General features: G+C 46.3%; 1 protein-coding gene across 2 annotated transcripts in view; it reads right to left on the bottom strand.

Annotated features, from left to right (window-relative positions):
* Positions 1-12,298: 12,298 nt before the first annotated feature.
* The window catches only part of FAM49B (family with sequence similarity 49, member B), a 44,251-nt gene continuing 39,130 nt past the window's right edge, over positions 12,299-17,419 (bottom strand). For both annotated transcript variants that reach the window (XM_010159672.1, XM_010159673.1), the window contains 2 exons: positions 16,427-16,497; positions 12,299-13,098 (listed from right to left, as the gene is read on the bottom strand). In XM_010159672.1, coding sequence (XP_010157974.1) covers positions 13,035-13,098; positions 16,427-16,497 — 135 coding nt within the window. In that variant the 3' untranslated portion in view covers positions 12,299-13,034. The remainder of the gene's footprint in view (positions 13,099-16,426; positions 16,498-17,419) is intronic.

The raw sequence follows: 17,419 nt of genomic DNA on the forward strand, positions 1-17,419 counted from the left end.
CATCCCATCCTTCCAGCACACCATGTTGCAGAGCATTCCCTTACACGTGCCTTAAAAAAACCCAGCCAACAAACCGTGATTATTCTTAGTGGATTCTTCTGAAGGAATCAACATATTAACTATACTCATGAATTCAAAGACCACAATTGCCAGGAGATTGTCTAAATGAAGTTCTGAATAACAAGTGTCATGTCATGTCAACCACTGACTATTAGGGAAACAAAAGGCAGAGGGGAGAAAATGGTTTTCATCCCAGTCAAAATAAGACCCTAAAAACGGGAATGACCTTTTTGTGTTCTTGTTGCTGAATCTTCAGGTTTTGTATCATGGAAAAGCACGTGATAAGGTCCCTGCACAAGATGCCAGGCATTTCCAGGCAAACTGTACAGACCGCAGTATCATTAATTTAATCTTCCACTGCTCGACTCTTCTCCTGACTGAAAAATCAATGCTAATAAGGAGCTTTGGGAAAAGACTGTGTTGATGCCTTATCTTGTATGGACTAATTTTAACCTGCTATCAAATGACTAAGTGGCTTTAAAGAACCTATAAACCCAACAAAGAGATTTTTAAATGTCTCTTTCCCAAACGGTGCTCTCTGCTGATGAAGACATCTAAATGCATGAGGATGGGTTTATGTGCTACCTCAGCCTCTCTGTCAGGAACGCCGGGGACGGAGGCCAAAGCCTCGTACTTCAACTGCATCAGCCCCTATGCCTGCGTGCAGGGAAGCAGCCGGCAACGCAGCCGACAAAGAGCAATTTCAAGTACTCAGAGACGCTAATAGGATCTGAATCAGCTGTAGCTGAAGGAAAAGAGCATGGTGCTGTTTGCTCATTCAGATAAATTGCCTGCTAGGGCGATAACCGAAGCCTGAAGAACAAGTGTCATTTCAAGCAAGAGTTAAGACGGGATAAAGAACACCCTGAGCAGCCTCAGCTTCACTCCTGTGCATCCCCTGCAGCGCTGACCCGAGGTGTCTGCCGTTACCTTCAAGGTCTGTGGGGAAGGAGCCCAGGAGGGCACAAGGCATCTGGGACATCATTCCTCACCTCCTGTAGCTGAGACACTTGACTTTTCTGAGTCATGCATCTTTTTCCCACTTTTTGGCAAAATTCCCATCAAAATCTGCTACACAGCCACATTGCCCTACTTTAAATCATGCCACAATGCCTATTTCACCCAGGGACCACTAAGTCATGCCCAGAAAACAACTGCTAGGTGAAATAGGATATTGCCTTTTTTTAAAAAACTTAATTTTATGACAGGTCCGTTCTTCCAGTTCATTTATGTGCTCCATTCCATGTTGCAACCCAGTGTGTAACCACTAGTCATGTTGATCTGACCACTAGAGCAGCAACTCTCCTATTCCTTATTTCTTTCTACAGCTCCTGGCGCTATGAGGGCTCAATCTTTAAATCAAATGTCCTGAGGTACCTTGATTAATACAAATAAACACACCAATAAAGTCAGCAGGTTTTTAGAAAGATGCTTTGCTTTCTGAAGATCCCCCCCATCAACACTGGAAAACAACTATGAATTTTTCTAGCAAGACCTCCTCCATAGAGAATAGATTATTTACTGAATATTTACTGAACTTTCAGAATCGGATTAAATTTGCTTTCCCTTCTATTCAGCAGCTGTGACTATGGAGGGAGATATGGGAAAGGATGGATCCAGTATTAAATACACACTCAGCCTGAGAAGAAGCTGCCTCCTTCTTGCAAGAGAGCCCCTCAACTGCCAATTTCATAATTTCCTCCTGAACACAATAATACGTTTATAATAGTGCTTGCTATTAATACAACAAGGGAAAAAAAAGCCAGGCTGTGGAATACAAGAGAGTTTTTATGCCATATAAACAATCACTGTCTTATTGCTGTGATAGGAGTGAGAAGGAAACCAAACTCCACTCCATCAAAACAGCTTTTAACACTGAGATCCATCCTGATAATATCACAACGGACAGTTTATCAGCGAGATCTCATCCATCACTACTTCCACAGGGAGTCTGTGGGGCGAGTACCATCCCACCAGAACCCTGGGTCATTTCCCTGTGCCTTGCTTTCCTCCAGGTTTGCCCGGGCTCTCCCCACGCTGACGTGTCTCTGTCCCTGGGCTGCTGGTGGTCCTCTTGCCTGCTCCCTGGGGGGCAACACTTGCAGCTCTGCCATCGAGACCCACCCTGAATGCGAGAAAAGGATGGTGAGGGGGATGGTGCAGCCAAGGTCTTGGACTCCGGCACCAGAGCTGGCTCTGAGCCAGCAGCGCGTTGCAGCTCCCACCAGGAGGGCCTGGTCCATGCAGCACGCTTCAGGATTGCCCCTGACCCAGAGATATCGGGGTGGAAAACGATCCCAAGACATGGTGTCAAAGCCTGTGGTTGTGCCTTTTTGCTCCTGTTACAGTAAGTTACACAAAATAGAAAAACTATATATAGGAAAATTTTGCTGCTTTCTGGTAATTTCCCAAACTCCTAGCATTCTTTTTTTGGTCATTCTACAGATGACTGCTCTCACCCATCCTTAGCTCATCACAGAGCAGGAAAATGGGATGAAGCTGAACGATAACAAAACCTTGGCAAGACTCCAACTGTGATTAGACACTTCGATGAGTAACGAGCATGACCAGAGTTAGAGCAGTAAATATTTAAAATTATTTCTGAAATGAAGTCTCAGGAAAGATGTAAACTCTCAGGATTTGAGGCATTAGCTAACCTCTAATTACAGAGGGAAGGGGAGGAATGGAAACTTTTCTGAGATAAGGGATAACCTAACTGCTTGTTGCAGGGTTCCTTGGAACACCCTCAGTCCGCCCTGCTCTGGTCATTGTCAAAATCCTGGGCTAGAAGGCTTGGGCAAACGTAGCAGCTCCTCAATTCCTAGAAAAGGAATTGTAACTTATACTTTGCTTGCTATAAATGTTTTTTTGCAAAAATTATAGAAATATATTATTATATGAAATGAGATGTTTTGTTGCAGGAAAACCATTACCATAGCTACCTTTTTTTTTTTTCCCCCCAGGAGCTGCAATTAATAGTTTGGCCATTACAAGCATCTGGTTTTTATTTATATAATATATATGTTATACATACGTATCTATACACATAAAACTTAGATGTTGCAAACTATTTGTTAAAGTGCTTTTCTAGCATATGAGAAAGCTGGAATAGGAAAACAGTTTCCCAGCACAGGAGATCTGAGCTCAAACACCTTGAAAGATAAATTGCACGAAGACCACAGCACTTATTGATTCACAGTGTGATCTATTCCATCCACTGAAACTTCTGATTATTATACACAGTCTGCTTTACTTCTCTTTCCTCCGTATAGTTTTGGATTCATTTATTGTTTCGTTCTAATCTTTTGGGAACGTTTCTTTATGATCCTTTTTGTAATGGCCCAAAGCAATCGCTTTTCAACCTTGACTGGGTCCTTTAATATGAGCCAGCAGTGTGCCCAGGTGGCCAAGAAGGCCAATGGCATCCTGGCCTGCATCAGGAACAGTGTGACCAGCAGGACCAGGGCAGTGATTGTCTCCCTGTACCAGGCACTGGTGAGGCCGCACCTCGAATCCTGCATTCAGCTTTGGGCCCCTCACCACAAGAGAGACATTGAGGGGCTGGAGCGTGTCCAGAGAAGGGCAACGGAGCTGGGGAAGGGTCTGGAGCACAAGTCCTGTGAGGAGCAGCTGAGGGAACAGGGGATGTTCAGCCTAGAGAACTTTTGGGCCCTGCTGACCCATGGCTGAACTGGAGGACAACAGGAGCAAACAGTTTTCTCTGGGATCTGCCAAGATGGAGTCAAGAAAGCATGGAAAGCACAAGCACTCTGAGGCAGACTGGTCACCGCCATCCCCACCAGACGAGGGGATGCAGTGGCAGCACGTTGATGGTGTCACTGCCAAGTGCCACCCTCTCTAACCCAGTGGTGTCAGCCAGCTGGGCCATGCACATCCACCCGCAGGCTGGTGTGCTAGGAGCCATGGTCTGCCCTTGGCCCGTTGCATGTGACATTTGCAATCCCTGCAGTAGGACTGAGCCCGCCTAACGAGTTTCAGCAGTGGCTGCCTGCACACATCAAAAAACTTACGTGGGAGAAGGCTGATTCCTGCAGGACTTGCCAAATTTAGCAACACCAGTCCTGGGCAGTCTGTTTGCTGTTGCTGGTCACTGTGCAAACCTCTCCACAAAAAATTCCAATTATTTTCATGCATTTTCCTGGAACACTCAGCGAGATGGTACCCTTCAGTCAGCAGCGCAAAAAGACACTGATGGGACGGGAAGCAGCATTTGCTCTGAGTCCTGACAGGTGATAATCTTCCAGTGATGCTACTGAAGAGCTACCAGCCTTTCCTCCTGGCCTGAACCCAAAGGCTATGTTTGAAACCTGAGGTCCAGCGAGCACTGATGCTGTTTGCCCACTGAGGAACAGGCATTTTTGGCAACAGGCTGTTGGTCAGAAGAGGTGACAGGATTTCTGAGTGCTTGAATCACCCCTGAAAAAGAAAAGGAAGATTCTGCCTCCGGATCCTATTCAATTAGCATCCCCAGAAATTTCTGCAATTCAAGTTTGTCTGCTTCCTCCATTTACAGCCCACCCCACGCTTGTCAGCATTTATCCTTGCATAAAAATCACCTTAAAAAGGGTGTCCTAACCTTATCAATGACTCGGTCACATAGAGTTTGGACCCCCAGAGTTTGGGGTCCAGAGCCCCACTCCTTGATGCTTGGTGCTTGTTTTATTGAAGTGTCAGGCTGCACCTGAAGCAGTGCTCAGTGTGCCTGCTCCCCCCTGCCACCCCTCCGGCATGTCCCCCAAACCAGCCCAGCGCTCAGCTCCGGGCAGCCCTCCTCCATCTCCAACGCCTTTCTAAAGAGGAAGCGGCGCAGACTGACCAAATTCCGATCCCCTTACACAGCCCCTCAGAGCCTCTTGCTCAGCGCTCGGCCGCTTGCTCAGGCCTGAAAACGCAGCGAGGATTCAGGGAGCCAGGCTCTTCCTTTACAAGGGAAGTTGAGTGTGGGATATTCCTAACCTCGGGCTAATCAGACCCCAGAAACTTCTCTGTATTGGATGTAGTCTCAAGCTGACTCTGTTGTTAACTGACATTATTTAAAAAAAAGAAGGAAAGGAAAAAGAAAACAGTTTTGAGACAGAACACAGCCAAAGTCCCAGCCCAGGGGTGGGAGGAGATGCAGCAGACTGCAGAAATCACTGCAGTGCACGCTATCAGCTCCTCCCTTACCTGCAACAGAGCTTTTATTGTAAACTTATAGTGCTTACAGCAGTGATACAGTAGGCTATTTAAATGATCTGTAATAGACACACACAGAGGCACAGAGCGTTCTTTACAGCCATAGCTGTGAATGCTGATCTGGGTTCAGACCACAGAAATTTCCCATGGTCTGATCTCCAGATCCCCCAGACTCCATCCATCCCCAGTGCAGATGGGGTGGGCTTGGTCTCCCATCAGATCTGCCTTTTAAGGGTTTCCAGATCCGAGCCTCAGCGGAGCCATCTCTGCATCGGGGAGCTGCCTGGGGCTGCGGAGAGCAGGGCTCGGACCTGAATTGTAAATCTGAGTCCAAACCGTGGGAAGGAGCTGAGCCCAGAGCAGCCGTGCAGCTGGATGAAAGCAGCCAGTGCTGCCCCTGCGAACAGCATCACCCCAAAGCCTTGCTGCTGGGAGGCAGCTCTCTCTGCTAGAGGTGAAGGGGACAGACTGGAGATGATGGTGCCTTGGAGCCCAGCAGCTGCCTGAAACCCTCCTGCTCCGCTCCCCGAGCAAGAGCTTCCCGTGCCCCAAAGACCGAGACAGCGCCTTCCATAACCGAAACCACCCTGTAAAAGAACTAATTAAAAGGTTTAATTAGCTTTTGATTAACAGCGTATTTCAAAATTCTTTAGAGACTTGCAGACGGGCAGAGGCACAACTTCGGGGTCTGGGACTGTTTGTTTTTCAAACGAGTTCCCTCCTCGAGAGCAGACACGCAATTACGCCGCAGTATCAATTGTTCCTCATTTGCAAAGCCAGAGCATGAAGCAAGTTGTGTTAATGTGTCGAAATGAGGGGAGAAATAAAGAGAGCAATGGATCATTGAATCTTTGAAGGAAAAAGTAATATTGCAGTAATTTATAGAAGGGAGAGTTTGTGGGTGGGACAGTGGCTCTCAAAGAACAGTGGCATCCAGCCAGTCAGTACGGCTCGTTTGAGAAGAGCATCACTGCCCTCTTCAGGAGAACCTGCTCCTCTTTCCTGCCACGCAGCAGCTTTCCCGGGAGCCTGCTCTGGTTCAGGCAACACGAAAGAAAGCGTTTTCTGCAACTCTGGCCAAAGTTACATTTTTTAGTTACTGTTGATGCTCTGCAGATGATGGTTTGGTCCAACTCCTCCCAGCTTCTGGGTTTTGACACCTCAAACTGCCTACGCAGGAACGTTTCATGAGCTTAATTTCCAGTGCAAACTCTAGTTTAAGGAGGAAAAGTCCTGTCAGTCAGCGCAGCCCATTCCATTGCAGCAACATTTCCTAAGGGACACCTCTCGCCCTTTATCCAGTCTAGCTAAAATGTCTCCCAGGAGCCATCCTCATCCGCTTCTCTCGCAAGATATTCATGTTAGCGTAAGAGATGTGTTAGGAAACTCCTCGTGACATCAGCCAACTTCCCTTCCCATGGCATCAAATCATCATTCCTCTAGCCAGAACACAGTCAATCAGCCGATGAACACAGAAAGCACCTCTAGCCGGGGTTGCAAAGTGGCATTTCACTCTCAGGCACTAAAAGCCAATTCAAAGATGCACAGTGCTGAATGTAGAGTGTATCACCTTAAAAACAACAGAAAGGATGCTGAAGATGATAAAGGCAATTGCTTAAAAGCTAGGAAATAGCCCAGTTAGGACTTCCACTTAACTGTGGAACTTACTTAAGCTCAAGTCTTTCAGCAAACACACTCCCACACTGCTTTTAATTACACCAACGCTGACCAGGGGTCACATAGCTGGTTATGGGGACATCAGCCTTATACTGCAACCTCTCCCTCCACCCCACAATCAGACCCGTGTCTCATGCCCCTTCACACGATGGGCGTGTTTCCAGCTGCACGGGATGAGCTGGATGTGCGCACATACTCGTTTCCCAAGCCTGGACACCGGCCCGTCATCTGGCCAACCTTCGTGCATCACTCTGACACCATGGGTACGTGTGAAATCACGCAATGCGGGAAGATGGGGAGCCAGAATAAAACAAGCAGCTCGGTTTCTTCCCTGCCTGCATCCAAGGAAAAGATAAGACCACAGATCAGGCCAGATACAGGCTCTTGCCAGGCCAGCTCTGATTTGGGGTCATCTCAGACTCACACGACTGTAAGAGGCCACTTCTTCTCTGCACAGTCAGTTCACAGTGTACACAGTTACCAGCAAGGAGCAAAGACATGAAGGACAAAGGGATGTCACCTGCAGCAGGAGCTCTCCATGCTTCTGTAGATGAGGACATCAGGCATACACCCTGGATGGCAAGGAAGGAGACACACCTCCAGGGACCTTGGGATCAAAAGGGACTTACCATAACGAGGAGGCCCTTGGCAGGAGTCAGGAGAGGGCACAGTTCTGCAGTGTCCCACTTCATCAGCACGGTCACCAGGCGTATGTAATTCCTCACCTCATTTCTCTGACACCTCTGACCCCTGCAACGATGTGCAGGCTTCTAGATAAGGCTCAAGCATCAGCAGAGAATGTAGGTCTCAAGGCCTGTAGGGGTAGCAGACTGCTACAGGGAGAAGAAATACACCTGAATTTCTCCATCTCCTGTTGCACAGAGGTCCCAGGAGCCATCCTAGGACCTGTCCGCAATAGTTCCTAATCACGGCAGCACGTGGAAGATTAACAGACAGCACCAAAGCATTTCCATGTACGTCAGGCGAACGCTTTTCAAAAGGAGAATGAAGGGTCCTGTGTGAAGCTGCGAAAGAGACACACCTGAGCAGGGCAGCCAAAGAAAGGCTGCGAGTGTGGTCCCAGGAGCTCCAACATCATCCACGCCCAAGGGCAACCTCAGTAAGCATGTTTGCAACACACCGAGTCCATGTAACTGGCTACCCGCCCACCGCATGCTCAATCACTTGCAGGTGAAGTAATTGCAGCACTCGGAAAACCTTATCCTACTACCTGTCCAACTCTTGGAACTTGTCAGATCCCTGCAGTATCCAGATGACTTCACCTCTGCCCCGTACGACTCCCCCAGCAGCCGCTTCACACCCCCGCAGCTGTGACGAAAAGAGACCGGAGCATCGCTCACATTCCAGAGACAGGGTCAGGTTATACCTGGCTCCATCTGCCAACCAGGTACAGCCCTGCCTGTGTCATAACTTCAACAGCAACTATCAGCCTGTCCAGGCACCCTTGTGCCATCATGGCAATAAAACAGCAAGGTGAGAGCAACCCGCGAGGATCGTTAGTACCGAAGCCGGGGGAAGCAAAGCACTGCCCCACATCCAGGGCAGTGAGCTGGATACAATCACCCGGGTTTTAAACATCCCATGTGATAGCAAGGCATTACAAAATTCACATGCAAATTGATAGCACGAACTTTGCACTGGGATTGCTTTAGCCCTTGCTTCACGGCCCCCAGATAGAGCCCCACTGCTCTCGATCAGCCGGCAGACATTGCACCCGACTTGGGAAAAGGAGGAAAAACACTGCTTGCTTAGTCCAAACCAGGAGCAAAGAGCCTGGTAACCCAGCGCTAGCTCTCCACGTGGAGAAAAGGAGCTGCATCACAAAGAGGAGTTTCTCAAAACTTTGAGAAACGGGTAACCCCACCACCAGAGCCAGGAAGGGATCCTCAGGGCAGAAGCAGGGCTTATTGGGACACGCGGCCGCAGCGCCCAGTGAGCCCTGCAGTAAGGTTCTGTAGACACGCTTCTGAAATGCCACAACTAACTATAAACTCACTGCGACGGCATAAACCGCTCCTTGCTAATTATTTGCATCTCTTTTACAGCTGCAAGCCTTTCCAGGGACAGAAAGACAACAAGAAGTTTAGAAAATCCAAAGAAAAGGAGGGCGAGCATCCTTCCAGTGAAGCAATAGCCTGAACAGTGACCATATCCCTGCTGCAGAAGACACACAATCGCGAGTTTCCTTGTCTTTTCCTCCAATTCTCCTCACCAGAGGAGGGGGAGGTGAGCAAACAACTACTTCGTTGCTAGCTGGGATTAAAGCATGACAGGAAGCCAGGAAAAAGCGGCAGAGGACGGTACATCCAGGATGATGTGTTTGCTTAGGAAGGCTCTAAGTCCACCTGCAACAAGCTGTTTCGGGACCTCCCTCTTCAGATCAGCTCCAGCCACGCCAAGACTACTAGGAGTAAGCTGCGTTCCCAGGAAAGTGAGACTGATGTGGTTCATAAACAGAACGTACAGACAGAAAAGATACTTCTTTAGGAGAAACACTCCCATAGTTTGTGCACTTTCTATGTGAGATTTTAAGAACCAAAGCAGCATCACAGAAGCAGAAAGAATGCCAGGGCTTGTGAGCTGGAACACCCTACTCACCCTGCAGCCACCGTGCTGTCTGTGCATGGCGAGATGCATCACGCAAGGCGCCGTAGCGGACCCATTCCCCTCAGAGACCCAGCTTCCCCTGGAATTCGAGGCCCATAAGAAAGCAGCAGTAGCGTTTCCCCTCACAGGCAGCAGACGAGGCAGCCCTGTGCCCACAGGCACTGGGTGCTTACCCCAGCTGGCAGCAGAGGGAGGATGGCTGATCTCAGCACTGCACTGAACACTCAGGTGCCATCCAGCCCAGCACCCCCAGACCTTAGGTTAACACCCACACCGGGGGGTGCCATCCAGAGGTGGTAGGGAGAAGTTTTGCCCCCAAACCTTAGATCAAAGCTGTTCAGTGCTCAGCCTGCCAGCTACTCTCCTGTCCACTACCACGGCTCACACAAGAATTCAGAGATGGAGATGAAAGAGTGGTTTTGCAAGGAATAAGCACAAAAGCTCGAGCCCTGAACACACAGCAGTGCCAGCTCAAAAACGCAGACAGCTGAGGCAGGGCAAGGCCCGTTTTCTTCCTTGGAAAGCTCACGAGTAGGGAAGCTTGCAGACTTGCGGGAGAGCCAACTCAAGGCACGCCAGCTCTCATCTCCTTCCCCAGCTGCGTACAGAGAAGCTGCAGAACCCAAATGCCAGAGAGGAAAAAAGGAAAACTCCAATTAATCTCAGACCACAAGAACAGCGATGTTTAAAAGCAAAGATATTGGCAGGGCAGGAGAAAGGCAGAGCTGTCCAAACGCCGACAGGAGAAGCCCCGTGTTGTCTCAGTCTGCAGCCGTCAGGGCTGACAAGTAATCCACCCTGTGGCCAGTTCTTCAGAATGGCACCCCGGCTGGATTTACCATTTCAGGTGTTTTCTAACGAGATCAGAAATAAAAAACTGCCAAATCCCCAAGTTGTGCTTAAAGTCCCTTTTCCATAAATCACGTTTCCCCTTGAAAGCTTTATTTCCAAAAAATAGCACTGGACAGGAGCATGATTCCCCTCTCCTGGGATTATTAGTGAATAACTGTATTTACAGTAACAAGGGCAAGACGAAATTAATTTTTTCCTAGGGATAATGAACTCCTGAGGACAGTTACCCCTCTCGCACACGCAGAATGGTTGGTTGTACACAGTTTGTAACGTTCGTACAATTCTGGGAAAGATTTGTTGAAAAACCCAAACAAATCGAGTTTTGTTCTTTCTCAGCTGGATTCAACTCAGAAGCTGCCAAAAGGACGAGAGAGCAGAACTGTGTCAAAGTAAGTATTTTATTCCTGCAGACAGCAGGGCACATGGTTTGCTGGCTCTGCAGCAGGAGCCTCTGCTGGGCATTCTTAACGGCAAGGAAAAAACAACTATGATCCTGCTTAACAGGGAGGGATGTAGAGGTACCAGCAACACGCACACACGTCTCCTTTAGATCATGACACTGGAGGAAGAGTTCAAAACTTTGCAGTTTTAAAACAAAGAAAACAACCAACACCAAGCAACCACAACAGCAACAACCAAAGGAGCTTCTTTCCTGATGGTGCAGGAGGGTGTGCTCAAGAAATCCAGCATGCTCACACTGGGATGTTGTGTCAGGAGCCAGCAGGCCATGCAGTGTCACACATTATTTGGCCAGCAAATAAAAGCTGAGTGTTCACACTTGCCTGCAGGTTTCAAATCTTCTTTCAGGCATAAACCCAACAGCATCACACACGAGGTGCACGAATGTTTGCCCATCGATGCAGAACATGCCATTTCCCAGAGACATTCTTTCTAGAGATCCTCCAATCCTGTTTCCCATCCAATTTTTCCATTCCCCAAACAATTTTCCTCACTGAACTACAGAATCACAGACTGGTTCAGGTTGGAAGGGACCTTACAGACCATCTAGTTCCACCCCCCCTGCCATGGGCAGGGACCCCTTCCACTAGACCAGGTTGCTCAAAGCCTCATCCAGCCTGGCCTTGAAGACATCCAGGGATGGGGCATCCACAGCTTCTCTGGGCAACCTGTTCCAGTGCCTCACCACCTTCTCCAGGAAGAACGTCTTCCTGATATCTAATCTAAACCTCCCCACTTTCAATTTAAACCCATTACCCCTTGTCCTGTCACTACAGGCCCTTGTAAAAAGTCCCCCCCAGCTTCCTTGTAGCCCCTTCAGGTACTGGAAGGTGCAATAAGGTCTCCCCAGAGCCTTCTCTTCTCCAGGCTGAACAAGCCCAACTCTCTCAGCCTGTCCCCATAGCAGAGGTGCTCCAGCCCTATCAAAGCTTAACACCTGTTCTGGTAAAATGCCAACCAACCAGGAAAGTTCTTCGCTGCACTAAGACTGTTCAGACTTCACACACAGTTCACAATACCTAGATCCACAAGAGTATACAGGGGTACAGACTGAGGGAAGTTCATCTCCCCACAGCTGGTACAGGAAGAGTCGAACTGGCTCGTCACTTCTGATAGCTGTACTGAGACATCAGCGCGGGCAGCCACGACGCAGGTTCTTCAGCAACATCCCTGGGTTCTATACAGGCTGGACAAAGTTCTTTCCCTGCAAACTCTGCACAAGTAGTATTTATGGGGACAGGGAAACAGCACAAAGTGGAAAGCAAGAACCCTGAAACCCCCTAGGCTTAAATCAGTGGGTTAGACTAGTGGTCACTGGTAATGAAACAGCAGAGTTTTCACTATATAAAATTTATAAATTTATTTTTTGTAAAAATCCAAAGAGCACGAGGACATCTCACTCAAAATACTGGTAAATCAAACCACACTTAGAAAAATGAAAGCTGATTTTATTATCTTATCCACAGCCAATCATTTGACATGAACATGCATACGTAATTTTGCTACGCACACACCACAGTTTAACGTTAGTTATTCAAGGTTAAACATACAACATACATCCTTACAAAAATGAGTCAAAATGCAAACGTAACGTTTAAACAAAACAGTTTTTACTCATTTAAAAAAACCTTTGTGTTGGGTACCATTTTGTACAAACACAGTTAATTTAAACAAATCTGCTTTTAGTTTCCTCATGGTTGCACATGAAAATAAGCTGCAATAGAAAATGAAGTCATCAAGGGATTTTTAAATAGCAGAAGTAGGCAGTCTTGCCATGCAGAAGAAGCAATATTAAATATTAGTTTTTCAAAAAAAGAAAAAACCACAAGTTTAAAAATATTTAGTTCAAGTCACAAATCTTTCCCCAGTACAGAGAAATCCAAATGCAACGCATAATTAGCTGCCACTTAGGATGGCTATTCTGAAAAGTGGAAATACTTTCCAGAACTGATAATTTTCATTGATTTGGCACAGAAAAGAAGTCTGAGCTTACTTAAGAACAAGGAAGTGATTAAAAAAAAAAAGGTAAACAGGAAAAAAGAAAATAAAAAGCAAGAATGAACAAGATAGTAGTTGCAATCACTAAAAATAAAAAAAATCTGTGCATCTCAGTCATTGCAGAATACTGTCTGTCTACAGCAGGTGCGAATTCCAGGTAATCGTTATTGCAACATGGATTTTATTTGCTTGGAGGTAGTCTCATCATTCAAATGCTTTGTTGTGTACCTAAACACAGAAATAACAATCAAATTAAGAGCACAGATGCTGGTTTACATAACTTCTGTTTATGGTTCAACCTGACCGTCCCAGAGTAAAACCCTTGGCCGCTGACCATCACCCACCCCACGGTTATCAAGGACACAGGTCAGACATCCTTATCAGACAAAGCTGTTATCAATCAGACCTAGAACCCACGGGCCTTGTGCCAAGGGGAGTGACAAACCAAGCCTCAGCTGGATGGTGGCTTTTGTGCTCATAGGCCATTTCACAGTAAACTCACATTACCAGGGGTGATAGTTAATTACCACTAAATTTGAGGTCTCTGCCCTCAGCAAGGGCAAGATCTTCAGGAAAACAGCTTCAGATACTTCCCTCCCAAACTTCCAGTGACCAAACTTTAAGATCCCTCAACGGGAATGGATTTTATTCCTTTTCAGTCTAATTTCCTGTTAAGTAACTGTGCTGCTATAACTGTAGAGGACATGAAACTGTCCAAGAAGACAAGAAGACTCCACCCCCTCTCTGGGAGAACTGTAGAGGACATTAAACTGTTTATTCTCTCCCTTCCCCTTTCACAATTGTCTAGGACATTTCTTGTATCACTACAAAAAACACTTCGTCATCTCTTATTTTAAAGTAAGAAAGTAGAGAGAGATTGGTAAGAGTTGGAAGGGGCCTCTAGAGATGATCTAGTCTAACCCCCCTGCCAGAGCAGGATCCCCTAGAGTAGATCACACAGGAACAAGTCCAGGGGCTTTTGAAAGTCTCCAGGGAAGAAGACTCCACCCCCTCTCTGGGCAGCCTGTTCCAGGGCTCTGTCACCCTCACAGTGAAGAAGGGTTTCCTCATGTTCATGTTGAACCTTCTGTTTTCCAGTTTATGGCCATTGCCCCTAGTCCTGTCACTGGACACCACTGAGAAGAGCCTGGCCCCATCTTCCCGACATCCACCCTTTAGATATTGATAAGCATTGATAAGATCCCCCTCAGCCTCCTCTTCTCCAAGCTGAACTGCCCCAGCTCTCTCAGCCTTTCCTCATACAGAAGGTGCTCCAGGCCCTTCATCATCTCAGTGGCCCTGTGCTGGACCCTCCGCAGTAGCTCCTTGTCCTTCTTGAGCTGAGGAGCCCAGAACTGGACACAGCACTCCAGGTGAGGCATTAGATTTCTCCCCACCCAGCTCCTGAATATACACAAGTACTGTGTACTTTCAATGCTGGCTTCTTTGCATGATTAATTTGCATTATTATTAATTTGTATTGTTATAATGCATTAATTTGCATGATTAATCTAAAAGCAGATAAAAACTTAATCTGTAATTTAAATTTAACATGTTTAATTAGCACTTTCATTGTTATCCACAACTGCAGTGATATTTTAGTAGTTCACTTGAAAAATATACAATAACATTTTGTTTTGGCAATTAATATCAATATAGATTTCAGCACATTTTGGTAATTTATGCTTTTCACAAAGAGACCCAAGGTTACCTAAAATCCTGAAAATTTATTGCACTTGGTATTCCTCCCCTGTGAAAAAGCTGAACATGATTACAATACTTAAATGAAATTCAAATTCTGAACAGCTGATCTCCCCTCCAAACTCCATACCACCTTTTCATTTAAGACACATTATCTATCCCTTGAGAAAACATGAGAACTTCTACCACTCCTCCAGAATCAAAGACTTAGATTTAGACTTAATTTCTCATGACATCACCTTGAACCTGCTTTCACCACGCACACACATAGCGCCTCTTCCTAACAATGCCGATTGTGATTTAAATAAGAGTTAACTATCCTACCCAAATGAGTATTCAGAGGTATGAAACCCAGCCTGTTCAAGCATGGGTGCGTGAAATGGGCTGCTGTGGTGAAGGGTCAGCGTGACAGCACTGACTGAATATACACCACTAACCCCAAAGTAACACACGACAGAGTGAGCACCTGAACTACGCTTTCCACGTACTCGACCAAGCGTCGACCATAATAGGGTACCAGTAAAGACTGGGGTTCGTTTGCAGCTGCTATCACAATAAATTAAGTCAGAAAATAAATGCTAACATAGCATTTTTCCCTCTGGAACCTTGTGTTTTTACTGATCACCATCTCAAAGACTGATCATGTTCTGGAGGTTCATAGATGAATAACAAAATCATTTAGGCATAGAAATATTCACATAAAGTCTCAAATTAAGCCCAGCTATTTTTTTTTCTTTAGCTAATAATCTGAAAAAAAACTTTGCAACTGAAAGCCACTTGTAATACCACATCACATTTTAACACAAGAGAAGAGGGCAAATGAAATCAAAGTAGTTTCACCACAGATAAGAAAAACAAAGTACAACTGCACACTTTCAGGCAGGACAACCTAAGGCTCCCACAGTCCAAAGGGAGTGCCTGAGTAACAACACCCCATTACAGTTAGCTGTTACCAAAGTAGTGTTTCAAGTAAGGACAAGAATGAAGCCTTCAGCTGCCCTCTCACATTCTGGCACTACTTGCCACTCCCTCTGATGCTGGACATCTAGACGAAGAATGTGTTAGGACTACAGATACAGGCTTACAACCCAAATTAGCAGGTTTTAGGTTTCTATACAGGATTATTAATTTTTCCTTACCTTTCCAATTAATGTGGCAACTTCTTGTGTCATCTATTCTACAGCAAAAACGTGGAGACTCTTGCCTTAAGTACCCACTTATAAATACTTTGTGAAAGAGGAACAATTTCTAGTTTCATACCAAAGAACTTCCTGCCTGACCTGTCTGAAACTATCTGTGAAACACGGAAGTCACATGACACTACTCTTACATTCTACTACTAATAAATAAAAATAATTAAGCCCTGGTCAAACTGCACACAGCTGAGGACATGGCCAACACAAACAATCCAGCCACGTCTTAGGCAAGCTGGCACAAGTCACAGTGCGCACGCTGCAGCTGCTCATGTGCTTGCTGGGTCAGTAGATGTGATCACAGTTACCTTCCACTTCGCTTCTAGTATTTATTACGCTTTGTCATCAGTTTTAACTTCAGGTACAATGCCTACTCTGTCACACTTACCTCTACAGACTTATTCTTAACCTGCACGCAGTTACTAAAGTACACAAGTAGTTCTCAGAATGAACAGCTGCGAGTTTAAAACCAGCTTTTAGCACACAGTAGCTCCTTCATGCACCTGTGCCTCCAAACACACGGACAAGGCAGTCTGCAACAGCCACATTCACTTCTTACATGTAATGCTGACTGAGCACCTTGCTGCTGAAGAAAGTGACCCAGACAAATTATGAAAATTCACAATACAAATATTTCAAAAAAAAAAAAAGGATAAGAGTACCTGAGAGCATTTAGAAGGCCTTCTACACTGTTAGGAGGCTGGTCTTTAAGAACTTTGATGCATCCTTTCATCTAGGAGTTAAAAACACATTATGCAGGTTTTTTTTTCATGCTAATACTTTCTAAGTTTACAGAAGTCTTACTTTTTTTCTCTGACAAACTAAGTATTTAAAAACTGCAGAAGTGTAAAGACATTCTATTGACATTAGAAAAGAATTAAGCTTTTAGTATTACATTTTCCTATGATAGAATGGCTCAGCTACTTAATAATCTGCATATCTTTAGACAACAAAACTTTGATGTCAAGCTCTGCTTTATTAACCTTAAAAAAAAAAGGAACCGTAAACAAAGAGGTCTTTATCATAAAGCCATTAAGAATTATTATAGTCAGCCAGTGAAATAATGACAAACTCTGTAGGTAATACAGTGGGATAATAGCTGTGCTGGGGTCAGTCAGGAAAGAGTTAACTCCCTTTACCGTGGCTGCTAGGAAGCTGTTCCTGGATGCAGGGAGCAGCACTGAGAAGTTCTTAGCTGGTGCTGGGGAATGCCTGCACTGAATTCAAGGTCTTTCTCTGCTTCTGATACTGCAGCTGCGTTCCCAGCTCTCGCTGTCTCGCTACAGGCAGTGCAGGGACACACAGTTCAGGCACCTGACCCCAACTGACCACGGGAGCATTTCATTCCACAGTACATCATGCTGGGGGCAGAGGCGATGAGGGGGTCTGGGAGCCACCACTCTCTCCCGTTTGCTCCTGTACATTTGCTGACACTCTCCCCAACTCCTGCATTAGCTCCTTCGCTGACTCCTGTGCTGGCTGGTTCGGGAGGGAGTTGGTGGGTTTGTTTAGTTTTCCCGCTCGTGCTATCGCTGAGAGGGTTCGTTCGGAATCTGCTGTGACAGCACTCGGGCTCCGGCCCTCGGCCTGCGATCGCTCTTGGGCTCTCTGGGTCTGACTCCCACTACTCAGCACCTGTTGTGCATCGGTCAGTG

Source organism: Eurypyga helias, unplaced genomic scaffold (assembly GCF_000690775.1).
Source record: "Eurypyga helias isolate BGI_N326 unplaced genomic scaffold, ASM69077v1 scaffold7909, whole genome shotgun sequence".
Taxonomy (NCBI): Eukaryota; Metazoa; Chordata; class Aves; order Eurypygiformes; family Eurypygidae; genus Eurypyga; species Eurypyga helias.